Here is a 17,139-nt window from a genome sequence, read left to right as displayed (position 1 = left end):
TATTTGAATCATCATTCAACACCCTTTAAAAATGATTTTAATCCTCATATCTTGATTAACTATTATTCCATAGCTTATTTTTAAACATATAGTCTTTCTTAGTTCACTTTACAAAAGTTAAAAGCTATAGTAAGAAATTGAGCCATGATATTCTGACCTTGGTTTGATATATATATATATATATATATATATTTATATATACTTTTATCAACCACTCTATAGGAGTTATATTATCACTCGATTGGTGTAGATGGATCCATAGATTGAGACTTGAAAGTGCGTGCGTTTAATTATTGGCATGTTTTATTTGCGTCATTTATATATGTATCACCCAATTCCTATGATTTATATATCTAACACCCAAGTTTAATCTTTTATATTTATTGTTGCATTTATCATTTTCTTAAAAAAAAATTAGAGGTAACCCAAGCCATTTTTCTCTCCGCATCCAATGCTAATAAAATCTCCATCCCATTGACAAAGACGAATCAATTTAATGTCAAACCACGTAAATCATTTCTGAACGCATGTAAATCGTTTCTGTTTGAATGTTGTTGTGTGAATTTCTTCGTTTTCAAATTATTTTGGCATAATATTTATACCACACAAATCTTTTATATCACATTAAAAAAATTCATCATTTAACTTTTAAACAACTGAAATACAGCTTTGCAAGCATAGATAAGGTAGCATGTACCTAAAAATTGAAGTTTAGCTGTTACAAGTTGAAAATACACAAGAATTGATTGGTATGTAAGTAAATTTTCCTTTTTATTTTGCAGATTTGAGAGCGGACTGGAAACTATATGCTAAATACAAAAGAGTGTGTATTATAAGTAAAAAATCTAAATAACTAGCCATTACACAAGACAATTGTGGAGAAATACATAAAAGGAAAATGAGAATAACAATAATTTAAAAAGAAATGGATTAGGAAAGAAACGTTATTCCAATATTTCAAATAAAGGTGTTTAATTTAAATTTGTCCTGAAGAAATACCAAAACCCTCTTAACAAACATGCAATACTCAAAGAGAAAAGAAGTTGGAGAAAGAAAGAATAAATCAAGAGCATTAGGTAGAGAAACTACAAGAAATCCTCCAAATGGCTCAAAAATACAGATTCAAGTATATGATGATGCCTTGGGCTCATTATGTGCGTTGTCCAGGTGTCCGGATGTCGGTGTGGATCGCTGCTTGCACAACGGAATGGTGCAATTCACATTGTCGTCCGGACATCCAGTGGTCCGGAAGTAATATTTTTTTCATTCTTCGACGTCCAATTTAATGGAATTAATGAGAACGAAAGACCTATTACCTCTTCGCTGCCTCGGTCGGCTCCATCGCCAAACATGTCCACAATGGATTTAATCATAACTGTACCAAACATAATATGGACTTAAAAGCATTCGAATTCGATAAATCCAGAATTTATCGAATTTACTAAATCCTATTTAACGTAATTTGTAGATCTAATCAAACACCCTTAAGATTGATGTTATAAGTTTTTTTTTCTCCATCTTATTCCCTAAACCACCCAGCTATATCTTCTTCATCACCAGAATCATTTGCAGCAGTATTTTCGGGAATGGAAGCAGATGATATTTCATGATCATTTTTCCTACAACTTTCTCTTTGTACTACCCCTTTACTCCTCATTTCCTCCTTCCATCTCTCTCTCATAAATTGATCCTTAGATATTGGGCTCTTACCCCCCACAATTGGAAATTCATGAAATTCTGTAGAGCTTTTTGATTCATTTCTTTCGTCATCTTCATCAATGCCACTATATTCACAGAAGCTATACTTTGTAAGGCTCTGAAATTTTGAGCTGCCTTCTTTTATGTGGTTTTTCTCATGGAGAAAGCGCTGAAATGTTGAATCAGAAGACTTACTATGTTGCTCTTTATTGTTGTTCATATTAGATTCAGCAGAACCATCTCCAACACATGCTGCTTTTGGTCTTTTCCAGCCACACTTCAAACAATAATAGTTTTTTCGAAAATTTATGTAATTGCACCTGCGAAATGGAATAATAATCAACAAGTTGTCTCATTAATGCCAAATGCCTGAACCTGCTAGTTCAAGTAAATTATTCATTTACATTTAAAAAAAAAATTTGAGGACTAAATTGACACTTTTATAGGTTATTGGATTAATGTGATTCCCTGTGAATATTTTTCTATTTCAACAATATATGATGGAAGAAAACAAAAGATTTAACCAAAAAAAAAAAAACAATGAAAAAAAGAGAAATACAAATGGTAATGAAGAACTTACGAGGCACATTCCCATTCCCCTGGATTCAACAGCCGATTAGTTGGCTTTTCATTACACTGCAAGCATTTGGCATTCTTGGCAAAGTTCAAGAAATTGCACCTATAAGATATGCGGATATGTGAAAGATCGTAAATTTGAGGTAATTTGGGATCACTTTTGTTTTTTGTTTTAAATTTTCAATTTTATTTTAGTTTGCTTATGTTTTGATTGGAAAACATGCTTTATATTAATGATTGTTTTTAAAAACACTCAATACATTCTAAATTTGTTTTGAGTATTTTTAAGAACATTTCAAATTTTCTTTAAAAAAATTTAAATATAAAAATATGCAAAAAAGTATGTTTTGAAAACCAAGTAAAACAAAAAACAAACTTGATCCCAAACATGATCTAAGCATTAAACCTACTTTTCACAGATCCAGTCTCCTTTTTTGAGAGGAAGATTCTCTCCATCTTCGCATAGTTTAGCAAGCCTTTCTCGAAATAATCCATCACAGCGCAAACATTTAATGTTCTTTGCAAAATTTAAGAAATTACATCTGCAATTTGAAGCAAATCATGATAATTAAAACCAGCAAAGATTTGCCACTAGAATGTAAATTTGGCATTAATTTACACGAACAATACTTCGGACAAACCCAGTCACCCTGTTTCATTGGAACGCTGTTTTGAGGTCTTTCGATCCCGCGCGAAGAAGCCATCCTATGTCTCTCGTCTTCTGGAACGGAACCATAACCCTTGATGCTCAGATTCACTACATCTTTCAACAACTTTCTTATAGATTCATTTAAGGCTAGGTTGAGCCTTGAATTTTTTCCTTCTGATGCATTATTGGCATCAATTCCATATGTTAATAAGATGCGCATAACATCCAAAGTTCTTCCAGCTTCATCCTCATTGGGCTTCACATAGGCCCTCTCACAGTTACCCCTCAGTTTACATGAGCTGCACACCTATATTGTAAAGGAAGATTTTACATGCATACCACTCAACTCTTATTTATTTACATATCTAACACCAAAACATCAATTTTACATATATGCCGCCTAAAGTTAAAATAGTGGTATTTATGATGTGCTATGAAGGATTTAAGTGATATAAATGCAAAAAAAAAGTTTAGGTGTTTGATATGTCAATACATAAGAATTGGGTGAGATGTATGCAAATGCCCCTATTATAAAACAGAAGTAATTAGTATTAATATTAGTATTTATTAAGGAATTTCTATGGCAGCATCTTAACAAACCTCTCCTTCATTAGTACCAACATAAGCCCTCAGCCTTTTCCCTGAATTGACAACTTTTCTGTCTGAACTTGGGCATCCATAACCAACAACTATCCTAATGTCTTTCCTGGAAAGGTATCTAACATAAATATATTCAAATCAGAAGTAGAACGAAATTGCAGTGGAAGGCAAATCGTTAAATGCATAACGACATAATCAACACGAATGCATTTGCAACAAGTAAATATTTTTATGTTTGGCTTTAACAGAAGTGATAAATATCTATTGTGAAAGATTGAAATGAGAATGCTAAGATAATGTGTAAGAAAATAAAAAGAATAATTAAGAATAATTATTAGTTACGTTAGAAGAAAAGTGACAGCCATTAGGATTAACTGGTTCAGAATGTACAATGAAGGGTAGATAAACACAACAACAACAACAACAAAACCTTCATCCCACTAAGTGGAGTAGGCTACATGAATCCTTTTTCTCCATTGAGTTTAGTGTCATATTTTCATTTAACTCTAAGAAATTAAGATCATTTTTTTATACAATATGCCCAAGTCATCCTAGATCTAGCTCTGTCTTTCTTAACACAAGTCGAATATAAAACATTTCTTAACACAAGTCGAAACACAAGTCGAATATAAAACATCTACTCTTCTAATCGAATCATCAGAGTCAACGTTTAATGTGACCAAACCATCTAAAATGACTCTCTCTAATTTTATCTATCACTGGAGCTGCACCAACCCTATCACGGATATATTCATTTCGCATTTTATCTCTAAGTGTAAAGCCACTCACCCACCTAATCATTCTCATCTCCCTCGATAAATGAGTTAATGAAATTAGTGGCCTGTTATTTAAAATGATTTACTTCAATCTTCCTTCGATTTTTTCCTTCATGCTCTGCATATTCTAAAAATTAGTTTTTCTTTTTTCGTCTCAGGCATTTCTACAAACAGTTTGTCTTCTATTCTAACGAAGTCTAACCAACACTCACCTAATCAGCTCGGAGCTCTCTCTCGCGAAAGTGAGGCAGCCTGTTCGTATTAAGTTAGAATCCTTGGAAGAATTGAAGTTCGAAGAAGATGACTGGAACGCGTCGCGATCCAAATAACCACTTTTAAGGAGGTGATCCATGAGTTCCACCCACTCCGGCCATGGATGGGAAATCTCCACCGACCTCACCTTAACCTCTTTCTCCTCCAGATTTCGTGCGGCGGACGGAGCAGCGACGCGTTTCAAAGGTTCGAGGACTTGCGCCTCCTGAAAGAGAAAATCAAGTCTGCGATTGCTAGCGGCTGAGGAGCTCGAGAAAGAAAAGGAGTGAGAGAGGCCGCAGAGAGAAAGAAGAGCTCGGTTCAGAGAAGAGAACGATGGCCGACTCATTACTTTGATAATCAGACGAACTCTATGAATAGTGGGAGTTCTGTGAAGAAATAAAGCTGTAGGGAAAAAGTATGCGGATTTGTAAATAGCAATGTTTCAGGGTGCTATGCAAGTAATTGCCCCTGTATTTTTTATTTCACCAATTTTGGAACTTAACAGCCTGCACTTAGGGGAAAGATTTTAATTTGCACAAACACAATTTTGGAGTCCGGATGTATCCAGACTCCAATGACATTGTAACACGTGACACATTTAAATCAGATTAAGATACAAACAGCGTACAAAATTTTTGTACCCTCATGGTACAAGCAAAGTATAAATTTTATACTCGTCAGATATTACGAGTTTCGTACCATGCTTATATCCTGACACGATTTAAATGTGTCACGCGTCATCCAAACCCTCGTGTAATATTTTTTTGCTCAGAGGGATAAGATTTCTAGTAGAGATTTGTACTAGGTTTAAGCTAGTTTATTTTGAACAATAACAAAAACTAATTGACTAATAATTATAAATTGGGGCATTTACGTGCATATCATTCAATTCCTATGTATTTATATATCTAACATCTAAATTATGATTTTTTATGTTTCGATCTAACACCTAAATCATTCATATCACAATAAAACTATCATTATTTTTATTTTTAAAATGTGATACACTTTTTCATTAATAAATAACTAGGCATATATATGTAAGAAATGATGTCTAGGTGTTAGATATATAAATATATAGGAATTGAGAGGTATATGTTTAAATCTTCTTCATAATTTTGAAAAAAATAATAACTAATTATAAAGTTATATGCTATGGATAGATTTAAATTAAGTAAATAAATAAATAAAAGGCACAACACAAGAAATTATACTTAATCAAACACGAATTTAGATGCATTTTAAATGAAAGTAACTTTAATAGTCATATTTATGAAGCAACAGTTTCAAGTAGTTTGCGATCAAATTGAAAGTCGAACGAGCAAACAACATCAAAAGTGATCCAATTTGAGCTCAAGGAAATTGAAATTAAGTATTTGAAGTATAGTTATAAATTTTGAGATATTAATTGAATAATCAGTTGACCTCCAAATCTTACATATTTCAATTCCAATCAAACATATTAAGGAGAGGAATTCAAAGTGTCTCAGATCACTCAATTTTGAGTCATTATGACACTATGATAAAAAATTAGTCAGCAATCAAACTAATTTAAAAGAATTCTCTCATTGATTAAATCTTTTGAGATTTCAGTTATCTTCCTGAAACATCACTTTACAAATTAAAAAAAAAATACATTATTACACATAATTGATGCTTCAAACTTGAGTTTTGAAAGATATCAGAGATATGTATTACTTTAAAATTATGTTTCACATCCACATGTATCTGACAACCACTATTTGAACAACATCGCTTAATAATCATCTTTCAAACAACGCCGCCTAGCATCATCGTTCAACCATATTCATTATCATTCGACCATTGTTATTTGGTCGCCATCACATCGCCCTATTGTTATCACACACTCTTCATTTTTACGTGTACTATTTCAACCTCAATCAAATAATATCGCCCAATTATTAATGCCCGACTACAAATGATCATCTTCATCCAACCACTACTCTAGATCAATTTTGATAATTTTGACCTTCTGAACACACTTAGCTCCCATTATCTGATTATAATCATCGTCACACATTATTACAATCACCAATAATCATCACATGATTATGATCTTCTAACTACCATCACTTGCCTACAATCGCTCAACACATCGCATGACCACAATCACCAGACTATGATAACTTGACTATTGTTTCTCCAACACCTTCTCGGATAGGAATAGTTTCCCATGATGGCTCCAACTTAACAAAGCAAGCAACGTAGTTTGAAGAGTGTTAATGGTGCTTTGGCAAAACACAGTGGGCTGAAGAGCTAATTTGACGATTGGTCAATTAGATGGAAGTGAAACCCTGAGATCAACGGCGATAAACTGTACTTCATCAAAATGAGTGGAACGTGGATATGAGCCTTTAGCCTCCATTTCAAATGCTTCGGCTTTTCAAATTTCAACGGCTATCTATTCGAATTTTCCACCGGAGGAGCTAGCAGAGATGCCCGATAACTCGCGAGTTCCGTCTCCCGCTACGTTACAAGATGGAACAACGTCTCATCTCTCTTCTCCAAGCTTCACCTTCTGTCTACCACCTAAGGCAAATTCACGCCCTCATCACCAGGGCTTGCCCTGCCCTAACTCGTGTCTTCCTCAGTTTTTTACTGAAACAATCCACTATTCACTATGCCCGTCAAGTGTTCGACGCAATGCCCCAGCCGGACTCATTTCTTTCCAATTCTATCCTGTCCGCACACTCCAAGTTATCTTTGCACTGGCAGGCGCTAGAAATCTTCTTTCTTTCGCACCGTAAGAACATCCAAGTCATCTCTTTTTCCATTCCATCTGTGCTTAAAGCCTGCGCGTCATTAGCTGTGTCTGATGCTGGAAAACAAGTCCATTCACTTGTTCGGAAGCTAGGATTTTTCTCAAATCCATTTATACAAACAGCCTTGATAGATTTTTATGTAAAAAATGATAATATATATTCAGCTCAGAGGATCTTTGACGAGATTGCTGTAAAGGATCCGGTTCCTTACAACTCTTTGATGTCCGGGTATTCCAAATCTGGCAATGTTGTTGCAGCACGGAATCTGTTTGATGAAATGCCGCAGAGGACTTCTTCCTCATGGAATACAATCATCACTTGCTATGCACACCAGGGGGATTTTGATGAAGCCTTGAGGTTATTTGAAAGAATGCGTGAAGAAGGATTTCAATCGAATGAGATCACAATTGTGATAGTTCTATCAATATGTGCAAAAGTAGCTGATTTAGAAACAGGACTGAAGGTTAGGAAACTCATAGATGATCACCATTCCAGAACTAGTTTGATTGTTCGGACTGCAATTTTGGAAATGTATGTAAAGTGTGGCGCTGTTGATGAGGCACGACTGGAGTTTGATCAGATGGACCTTAGAGATGTCGTTGCATGGAGTGCTATGATTGCTGGTTATGCTCAAAATGGGAGATCAAATGAGGCTTTGGAGCTATTTGACAAGATGCAGCTCCAGTGTTGTGAGCCTAATGAAGTCACTCTTGTAAGTGTTCTGTCTGCCTGTGCCCAATTGGGCTCTGTGGAGGTTGGAGAGCGTATTGGAAGCTATGTTGAGAAGAAGAGTTTTAATTCTAGTGTTTATGTTAACTCTGCACTCCTTGATATGTATGCCAAATGTGGAAATATCGAAAAAGCTTGCCTTGTTTTCGATGAGATGTCTCGAAAGGATATCATATCATGGAACTCAATGATAGGTGGTTTGGCCTACAACGGGCTCGCAGTGGATGCAATCAATCTCTATTATAAGATGATTGAAGAGAGCCTCAAACCAAGTGAGATAACTTTTGTAGGACTTCTAACTGCATGTACTCATGCTGGATTGGTTGATTTAGGGCTCAAATTCTTTCATAGTATGAGATGTGAGCATAAAATTGTGCCAAAGGTTGAACATTGTGCGTGTATAGTTGATCTTTTCTGCAGATGTGGAAGGGTGGAAGATGCTTTAAAATTCATATGTGAGATGGAGATCGAACCTAATGTAGTTATTTGGGGAACACTGCTGAGTGCATGCAGAATTCATTCAAATATAGAGCTTGCAAAGATCTCAATGAAGAAGCTATTGGAACTGGAGCCCGAGAACTCTGCTAATTATGTTCTTTTCTCAAATTTGTGTGCTGATGCGGGCCACTGGGAGGAAGCGAGGAGTATGAGAAAACTTATGATGAGCAAAAATGTGCAGAAGATAGCTGCATATAGTTGGATAGAATTGGATGATAGGTTACACAAGTTCTTGGTTGGCGATAGGTCACATTTCAGATGTGATGAGATATATGATGTTGTCGACGGACTAAGCTTACAGTTAAAGTGGGTCCAAGACCTTGATTTAGATCAGCCATTTTGATGTTTTATGTAAGAGAAATAGTGTTATCTCTGCTCAAAATTCTCTAATGAGGATATTTTGGGGGTAATAATGCTTCATTATATTTATGTTAAATTGAAACTAATTTTTCAATTTTTTTTCTTAAAAAGGTTGGTTCTCACTTGGATGTCAGGTGTCACGAGTTGTTGCGGTCTTGAGATCAAATACCCCACTACACCAAATTTATCCTTCGGTGCTCAACTTTCCAAAAAAAATTGTTGAGCTTAAAATAAATGCCTTCATCATCTTGCCACTTTCTATTGTTCATGCCTTCTTTACATCATTATGTTGGTTGAAGAATTGCAACCTTGAATGTTCCCCAAGGAAGTGGACTCTTTTGTCATTACTAACACATTCGCAAATGTCCTCATAAAAACAAGCAGATAAAAAGTTAAGGCTAAGGTAAATAGAATTGCAGAGAAAGTTATTTTTGTATGTTTGATTTTTTGGCATTGGTATTGTGTTTACTTCACCTTTGCCCAACATCAAGTTCATTTCTTTTTTCAAAACTCCCAACCTAATGCAGAGAATTTGACTGCATTCACTTTACAGGTATTTATTTACATTGCTAAGTATTTTGTAGCAAATTAACTAGCTCTCAATATTACCTTAATTATTCTTTTTGCCTGCTTAATCCTTTCTTGTTAACATGATTCTTTGGTATGAAGTTGGAGTTTCTCTTTTTAGTTTCTATGTTGTCAAGATATAATATGTTTCTTCTAAATTAATAGTATGTTTTTGTTTGTTGAAGATATTAGCTATATTACATAACAAGGAACTTACAAGCAATTCCAGATTATGGAACTTAGCAAACAACTGCCTGGAGGTTCTTGTCAGGGCTCTATTGTAGGGAGTAAGACAAAAAGCTTTTGTTACCATTTGTATGCATTGTTACTTTTATGTTGGCTTGCAGTAATGTTAGTGAAATAAATTTAATTTATGCTCGAATTTATTGGACAATAAAAGCAGTTGGTTAGGCTAAAGTCATGTTGCAGTTTTTATTTCTAATATATTCATTTTAAATTAACATGTGGAGAAGTTTGGGAATGTTTCCGTGAAGAGAAGTCTATGTTGTGAAGCCCTACAAAAGAACGGGCTTGAGAGGGATTCTTTTCTAATGGAAAAGGAGAAGCTTAATGTGGAGTATGATATCAGCTCCCTCTGCGAGCTGTATTCCTTTATAATTTCCCTATTCTCTTAAAAATAAGCTTTTATTTAGGGAATCAAGAGAATGTTTTAAGATATGTTGTCATAGCATATTATGGCGTTAAATCGTATTCATAGTCTATTTTTTTCTTGAAACAAGATACTTGGATGAAACCATACATTTTGAGGATAACCATTAAACTCTCAAAATGCTGGATGCACTCGAGAGGATCACTAGTACCCTAATTTAGTCTCATGTAGTTGTAACTTATGGGACTATACTCCTTGAGGAAGAAGAATGACTAGGTTTCTTGAGGATTTGACTGTCAAATGTGTTAGAGGCCAAATAAAGCTCTTGAGAACCTTAGAATTCAGTTGATCTGACTGTCAAATGTGTTAGAGGCCAAATTAGTGAACTTGTAGAAATGAGAAGATCATATTTAGAGAAGGGATGTTTTCTCCACTTAAGATTTGGACTCGAATTTTATCAAAATCTTTATAAAGTTATGCAAGAAACTCAAACTTTCTTTCTCTTTTCACAAATTGCTTGAGGATTATTGTATCTTCACAACATGTCATTTTGAAATCTTTGTAAGAATCTAATTCAAGCCAATAAACTTTAACGGCATTAAAATATTCAATGACATGAATGTTATCTTTCTTGGTGGTGGAGAGTTTCATTTTGATCTCGTAGATAATTGCTACTTCTTTGAATTTTGAGTAAATTTATTAGATGGCATTCCAAACTTTTTTCTTTTTTATTCTTTTTTTTTTTGTGGTAGATAGGAGATGTATGACCACTAATTTTCAACAATATGGTTTTGCACAACCATATCATGATCATACAACCCGTTTCTTCCCAAAGTATAAAGCTTGGGTTTTTCGTCTCTAGAGATAAGTCTACGAGATGTTGGATTTTTCTTTTTTCTTTTAGAAAATTCTTCTCATTTGAGACCACTTCATATAATTTCTCTCATTCAAGTAATTGAAGTCCATGAAATTCTTCTTTAGTTTGATTTTCACCATTCATAATGGTTGACTCCTTGTTAAAGAAATCAGACATTATGATGGCAAGGAAGAGCTCCGACCAAAAAATGATTGAAAAAAAGGAGGAGAATATATGTTGGAAGTAGAAAACCTTGACTTGATACCATGTAAAAGAAAAGGTGACTAGAAAAGCTTGGCAAGTTCATTCTTTCAATGAATATTTATATACAAAACTACATAATAAAGGAAATAAATAATTACAATAACAAATATAAAAATTGCCTTTAGATATCTGTTTTTGATTATTTAGAGATTATCGATTGATGTTAAAGGCGAAATCCATGAGCTCTTTCTATCTTTTTTTATATATAAATCCATAGGTGAGGCATTTCATTATAAGCAATTGAATTAGTAGCATCTACTTTTTTCTAAACTAGCCCTTCTTGACTTGATAGCTCTTCAACAATCTAGTTGGTAGGGCCTATTTGGTTTGGTGCATATTAACTGATGTTGTATTCATATAGGTAGATACAAAATCATACCTTTATGAGCAAGTTGAGCATCAAGTTTATAAAAATGTCTTTTTTACTCAGGATTTGAACGATGCATCAGCCAAAAACAACCTAAACAATCATAAAATTTTGTACGGTATGTTAATGTCATCGTTAAGTAATGCTACACTTTCTCAGAATTTGTATCATATGCCATGTGGCCTTATATAAAATAGACAAGAATATGATAGTGAAAGTCGATATAGCACATAAAAAATTGAAGTTCAAATTGAGCTCATCTTTGCTAACCATTACATTTATTGCACAAACTTCTCCGCTACTCTATTATAAGAATTGATGAAAATGGGATTAGAGATTCAAGAAATGACCCCTTCAGCCTTGTGGTCATTGATTTTGTATAGACAAAACTATTGCTCATTTCTTGAATCAAAAGTGAGAGTTTATATATCTTTACACCTTAAAACCATCCATTGGAGATTATAGCTATGTCCTTGCTTATGAAAGACCGTCAGTTTTAGGCAACTATAACTGTTTGACAAAACAACTGTAAAGTTATTACACAAGAAATTGATGTTAAAAAAAATGTGATAATAATTTTTTTTTTTTTTTTTTTTTCAAAAAGTTAGACCGCGCCCTAAACCCGAAACCCATCTTTCTGGCAGTCTCCGCACTTAGTCAATTGCAAAACACAACTTTTTCACTACAGCTTTCGAAAAACTACACTACCATTGCACCACAACCACAAAGTACGGTGCAACACCACACTATCATCGCACCACTGCCCCAAATGCATTAATTGTTCAAATACACTGCAACTTTATTATTCATAAAAATTTTTTTTTTTTTAAGTATCTTTATTTTGAATATGAGTGAAAAAGTTATAAAGTTTATGCCTTGAATCAATAATAATATTCACAAGGGTTTTTACATTCTTAATTTAGTATAATATTTTCCCTTCTAAATATTTGAGTTTGAACATCCTTTGCTTGACTATGACAATCAAATTCATAGGACTCAAATCTCCAATAGAGATGGATCAAGATTTCACTCTTCAACTGAAGTGAAGAGCTAAAATTTTAAATTGTGAAGCTCAGAACATCAAGATTGACAGGATAATAGCCTTATTGCCAAAATACAAATGATAAGATATATCATCTATTGGAGTTCGTAATTGGGAGGCAATAATTGCATTTGTATTATCCATAGGGCAAATCCAGTGCGTCCATTGCAGTTTTGCATCCATGCATGACAAGATTTTTACTTTTAAAGCTCAAATCATCTCATATGCAATTATCATTCGTAATAAAATCTCTTTGCATTGGTTCTATACACTCTTAAACTTAATCTGAAATCAAATGCGCCACCTAACAATTGCTAAAATAATTATAAGCTGTAACTAAGATCTTAAAATCAAATCCATCTAACATAAGATTTATGCTTTAATATCTACCTTTTTATTATTCATGAAAGAGCACATGTCATATATCAAAAATAGTAGTATATACCCTCAGGCTCTTGCCTACCATACATGACTTATTAACATGGCAGCTAATTCAAACAAGTTTTTTTTTTTTTTTAATTTATGAGTACATGTGCCCACTGATCATGGAATCAGTAATATCTTGCCAACATGAACACTACTCTCCATTATCCTGTGAGCCTCTGCTGCTTCAGAAAGTGGAAGAGTCTTGTACACAATAGGTTTCACCTTACCTGCTTCAATAGCTGGCCAAACAAGCTTCTCAACCTCTGCAACAATCACTGCTTTGTTCTCAGGACTTCTGCTTCTCAGTCCAGCACCTACAATGAAAATAGCAAACCACTATTAGCTATTTCTTACAAAAGCAGTTGTTATTATCACTACAACCTTCAAATTGAAATTTGAAAATTTTGCTGTTAATTCGGGGAAATGCATAATTTGTAGGTCCTCTGTTTGGTTTGAAGGAAATAGTAACTTCATTTCAAATCATAATTATGCTTTAGCTGGTCATTTTTTATTTAAATGGAGAGGAATGCAGTTTACATAACACACATTATTTCCAATATTATTTTCCCACCAAATACTACAGAAAAATCTAAGAAAATTTAATCAGACTTTATTCTTGGCTCAAGTTCACAGTTGATAGAAGTCATATTTGCATCGCAGTCAGTTTTCCACTGCCTGTATTCCTCTTCTGCGATATCTCCAACATATCGATTGCATTTCCTCTTCTCTTAATTTCAGCAACCACGCCTTCTAATGGTGATGATGATTGATGATATCAAGCACGTGCTTCCTTCCTAGAAGATACGGCTATAGCCATAAACCAACACTATTACAGAAATAATGGTGCGATAGGAGGAAAACTCTTTTCTACTGCTAATAATCTCAAAAATACTAACTCTAGATAATACTTACTAGTTTCTGACACAAAAGAGCAGAACATTTCAAATAAAAAGGTTGGTAATTCTGATATAAAGAGGTCAATACCTTGTACAGTCAAGCGTCTTGCAAGAATGGATGATAAGTTGACCTCAGTAATTGCTCCTCCCTGGAAACCAATGATGAAAAGCCTTCCATCCACATTTAAGCTATTGAGATTACGCTGAAAGTAAGCTCCTCCAACATTGTCCAGTATAACATCAACACCTGTGGAGCTAGAAGCTTTAGATTTGGCACTGCAATCAAGCTAAGAGAGCTGACATTGGAACATACCCTTTCCTCCAGTTTCTTCCTTAATCCGTGCAACGAAATCTTCAGTTTTATAGTTTATGCAGACATCAGCACCTAAATCCTTGCAGGCGGTAAGTTTCTCTTCACTTCCTGTTATTTAAAGAATGTGAGAAATGTAAAAAAAAAAAATTGATTTGAGTAAATTTTTTATTTTGTTTTAATTTTTGGCAGAACACCTGCGGTGACAAATACCCGTATCCCATAGTACTTAGCAATCTGGATAGCAAATGTGCCGATGCCACTAGATCCCCCATGAACCTATACAAAGAAAAGTGCGGGAATAATAATGTCATCTTTTTAAACCCTTTTTTAAGACTATATTTCACTTCAAATTGATTTTTAAAATGCACGACAAATCAAAACTGAAAAATAAAAGTCAGAAATTGCATCTCCACGATGTTCACAAAGACAAGATTCCATTCTTTTAACAAGAGTTTGGTCATGACATGATTATATAACATAGGCCATTCATGTCATCATTATTTATTTTATGTCATTCGGATTTCATGAATTTTTGTTTATTGTCATTGCTATTTGACACATTTATCGTGTTTGTTAAGTTCTCATTGAGTGCCCTTTTCTATAAAAAGGGTTCTTTAAAGTTAGATATATATATACATATATATATATATATATATATATGTATGTATGTATGTATATAACATGTGTACACGCACACACATGCTGCACATTTATGTACTAAAAGTTAAAACACACAAATAAGTGCACATATCATAGATTGAATGATTTTGATTGAATGATTTTGAGTTAAATCTAACTTATTGAAGTGAGTAACTTCGAGTTGAAGGATATTGATTTGAATCGTGAGTTGATTAGAATTCGAGCAAGTTTTTAGTTTTGAATATAATTTCCAACCCTATGCAGAAGCATAAAAACAAGCCTACAATAAACTCAAAAGCATATGGCAAAAAGCATTGATGTAAATAATGTATTAAACAAATGGTAAACAAATGACACAGACTCCAAAATTTCAACAACTGGAATATCATGAATTATCCTTTTGATATAATACTGATACAAGTGAATTCTTAAATTTTACTAAAAATTAAAATCCAGAGTCATCTTAGTATCCCTAAGTTAATGGCAACCTTCATATACCATATATTTTTCTGATCATCCACTTGGCATAACCTTTTTTTCTGCTAAAAGATGGATTGCACAAATGTTTAACAGGAGCAGAGAATATAGCAATTAAACAATGTTGCAAGAAAATCACCAGAAAAGTTTCCCCAGCTGTCAAGTGGCTCATCATGAAGACTGTCGACCAAACGGTGCAAGCTACCTCAGGAAAGCTCGCAGCATCAGTTAAAGATATGCCTTTTGGAACTGGAAGCACCTGTCCAGCTGGTACTGCCACCTTTTCTGCATATCCGCCTCCACTGAGAAGTGCACATACCTATAAATATGATATGGATGAGAGTGATGATCAGCAATCCATTAGGATATATCCTGACTGATGCAGCTACAACATAATCAACATAAATCCTAATCTAATATGAAGATAAAGTCATAAAAGTTCATATCAATGTATGAATCCAGTATCGCTAGTTGTACTTGACGGACAAAACTATTATGAAACAAAAAGAATAAGATCGGATTAGTGATTCTCCAGAATAGAGTCTATCAGACTAACTAGCAAGGTATCAAAGGAGAATTACTGTAACATAATTAGTAGCATAACACTTCTAAACTATTTGATGTTAACCAGGACAATTTCAATACAAAAGTTGTTCCCAGCAAATAAATAATGAAACCAGCCGAATATACATTGCAATCAATGGTTTTAATTTGATTCCATAGATCGATCAACTCAAACAATCAAAAGGTAAGATGCACTTTGTAGATTTCTAAGTAGCCTGATACTTAACTATAACTTACTGATCCAGATCAAAATATTATGCAACAGATAGTAGCTCTACACTCCAAAATCAATATAACAAATATAACATAATTCAAACTGCAGAATAAGAAAAAATCCTTCAATTTCAGCAAAAGTAGCACACTGCTGAATCTCGAATCTCTCGCTTTACCTGATCGCCAACCTTCCAGCGATCCACGGATCGCCCAACGCCGATGACGGTGCCGGAACACTCGAGCCCAAGGAACGGACTGGCGCCCTTCGGTGGAGGATGGAATCCCTTCCTCTGGAGGGTATCGGCCCGGTTCACGCCGGCGGCCTCCACCTTGATGAGAACCTCACCTTCGTTGACCTCCGGCTCGTCCACTTCTTGTAGCTTGAGAACCTCGGGACCACCGGGATTCGTGATTTCCACCGCCTTCATCGTTTCCACCGAGAAGTTTCCGGCTATGAACTTAGGGTTTCAGTAACACTGACGCGAAGACGGGACGACGTTAACACGTTGGATAATTGTCTCAAGTATTGAGAGCGGGCTTGTCGCTTTCATTGGCTTAACAAATTATATGCATCTTCAATTCTAGCTTTGCTTAATTTTTAGGCCTTTCAATGGAGATGAGTCGAGTCTAACATGTCATGAATTGAAATTAACTTAATAAATCATATGCATCTTCAATTCTAAATAATTATATTTGATTTGAACTTACGTGTTTATATTACTTAAACAAGTTAAAATTTTGCAATAAAACACTTAAATTTTAATATGAAAATATTAATGAATAATTTTACAAACATAAATAAATAAGTAATTGAATAAATTTTGAATTAGACTCTAATTATTTTATACTAATAACCTTTTTATAACCAATTAATATACATAACTACTAGCACTAATTCATTAAATAAAATTTAATAAAAAACAAATTAAATTTATATGAATACTAATATTAAATTATAATATTTTACTATTACATATATAA

The 17,139-nt window shown here is 34.1% G+C and overlaps 3 protein-coding genes across 6 annotated transcripts; 1 reads left to right on the top strand and 2 right to left on the bottom strand.

Annotated features, from left to right (window-relative positions):
- Positions 1 to 911: 911 nt before the first annotated feature.
- On the bottom strand, positions 912 to 4,936 carry LOC110029277 (zinc finger protein VAR3, chloroplastic-like). 3 transcript variants are annotated; one of them, XM_020731502.1, is made up of 7 exons: positions 4,512 to 4,936; positions 3,524 to 3,641; positions 2,905 to 3,230; positions 2,685 to 2,816; positions 2,279 to 2,377; positions 1,894 to 2,018; positions 1,588 to 1,784 (listed from the first exon to the last, which is right to left on the bottom strand). In XM_020731502.1, the coding sequence occupies exons 1-7, from the start codon at positions 4,898 to 4,900 to the stop codon at positions 1,678 to 1,680; spliced, it is 1,296 nt and encodes a 431-aa protein (XP_020587161.1). In that variant the 5' UTR covers positions 4,901 to 4,936; the 3' UTR covers positions 1,588 to 1,677. The 3 variants fall into 3 exon arrangements, with proteins under 3 accessions (XP_020587158.1, XP_020587159.1, XP_020587161.1); XM_020731499.1 differs by having other exon boundaries at positions 912 to 2,018; XM_020731500.1 differs by having other exon boundaries at positions 912 to 2,018; positions 3,524 to 3,629.
- A 1,697-nt stretch (positions 4,937 to 6,633) lies between these two features.
- LOC110029178 (pentatricopeptide repeat-containing protein At1g08070, chloroplastic-like) lies at positions 6,634 to 9,433 on the top strand. 2 transcript variants are annotated; one of them, XR_002294502.1, is made up of 2 exons: positions 6,634 to 8,970; positions 9,059 to 9,433. XR_002294502.1 is itself a non-coding variant. In XM_020731349.1 (2 exons), the coding sequence occupies exon 1, from the start codon at positions 7,054 to 7,056 to the stop codon at positions 8,905 to 8,907; it is 1,854 nt and encodes a 617-aa protein (XP_020587008.1). In that variant the 5' UTR covers positions 6,634 to 7,053; the 3' UTR covers positions 8,908 to 8,915; positions 9,036 to 9,433. The 2 variants fall into 2 exon arrangements, 1 of the variants encoding a protein (XP_020587008.1); XM_020731349.1 differs by having other exon boundaries at positions 6,634 to 8,915; positions 9,036 to 9,433.
- A 3,538-nt stretch (positions 9,434 to 12,971) lies between these two features.
- Positions 12,972 to 16,708, bottom strand: LOC110029283 (quinone oxidoreductase PIG3). Its single transcript, XM_020731509.1, has 6 exons — positions 16,335 to 16,708; positions 15,521 to 15,700; positions 14,460 to 14,541; positions 14,266 to 14,373; positions 14,041 to 14,199; positions 12,972 to 13,370 (listed from the first exon to the last, which is right to left on the bottom strand). The coding sequence occupies exons 1-6, from the start codon at positions 16,584 to 16,586 to the stop codon at positions 13,174 to 13,176; spliced, it is 978 nt and encodes a 325-aa protein (XP_020587168.1). The 5' UTR covers positions 16,587 to 16,708; the 3' UTR covers positions 12,972 to 13,173.
- Positions 16,709 to 17,139: the final 431 nt, after the last annotated feature.

This window comes from Phalaenopsis equestris, unplaced genomic scaffold (assembly GCF_001263595.1).
Source record: "Phalaenopsis equestris unplaced genomic scaffold, ASM126359v1 Scaffold000552, whole genome shotgun sequence".
In the NCBI taxonomy this organism is placed as follows: Eukaryota; Viridiplantae; Streptophyta; class Magnoliopsida; order Asparagales; family Orchidaceae; genus Phalaenopsis; species Phalaenopsis equestris.
This window is presented reverse-complemented; position numbering and strand designations above follow the sequence as displayed.

Excerpts from the sequence above, each read along its gene's own strand:
- LOC110029277 (XM_020731499.1), bottom strand. The coding sequence starts at position 4,900 with ATGAGTCGGCCATCGTTCTCTTCTCTGAACCGAGCTCTTCTTTCTCTC. Across the intron at positions 3,642-4,511 it reads GAGAGCTCCGAGCTGATTAG|ATACCTTTCCAGGAAAGACA; the intron begins GTGAGTGTTGGT and ends TATTTATGTTAG. Across the intron at positions 2,817-2,904 it reads GGTGACTGGGTTTGTCCGAA|ATGTAATTTCTTAAATTTTG; the intron begins GTATTGTTCGTG and ends TTCAAATTGCAG.
- LOC110029178 (XM_020731349.1), top strand. The coding sequence starts at position 7,054 with ATGGAACAACGTCTCATCTCTCTTCTCCAAGCTTCACCTTCTGTCTAC.
- LOC110029283 (XM_020731509.1), bottom strand. The coding sequence starts at position 16,586 with ATGAAGGCGGTGGAAATCACGAATCCCGGTGGTCCCGAGGTTCTCAAG. Across the intron at positions 14,542-15,520 it reads CAGCTGGGGAAACTTTTCTG|GTTCATGGGGGATCTAGTGG; the intron begins GTGATTTTCTTG and ends TTCTTTGTATAG. Across the intron at positions 13,371-14,040 it reads AAGACGCTTGACTGTACAAG|GTGCTGGACTGAGAAGCAGA; the intron begins GTATTGACCTCT and ends TTTTCATTGTAG.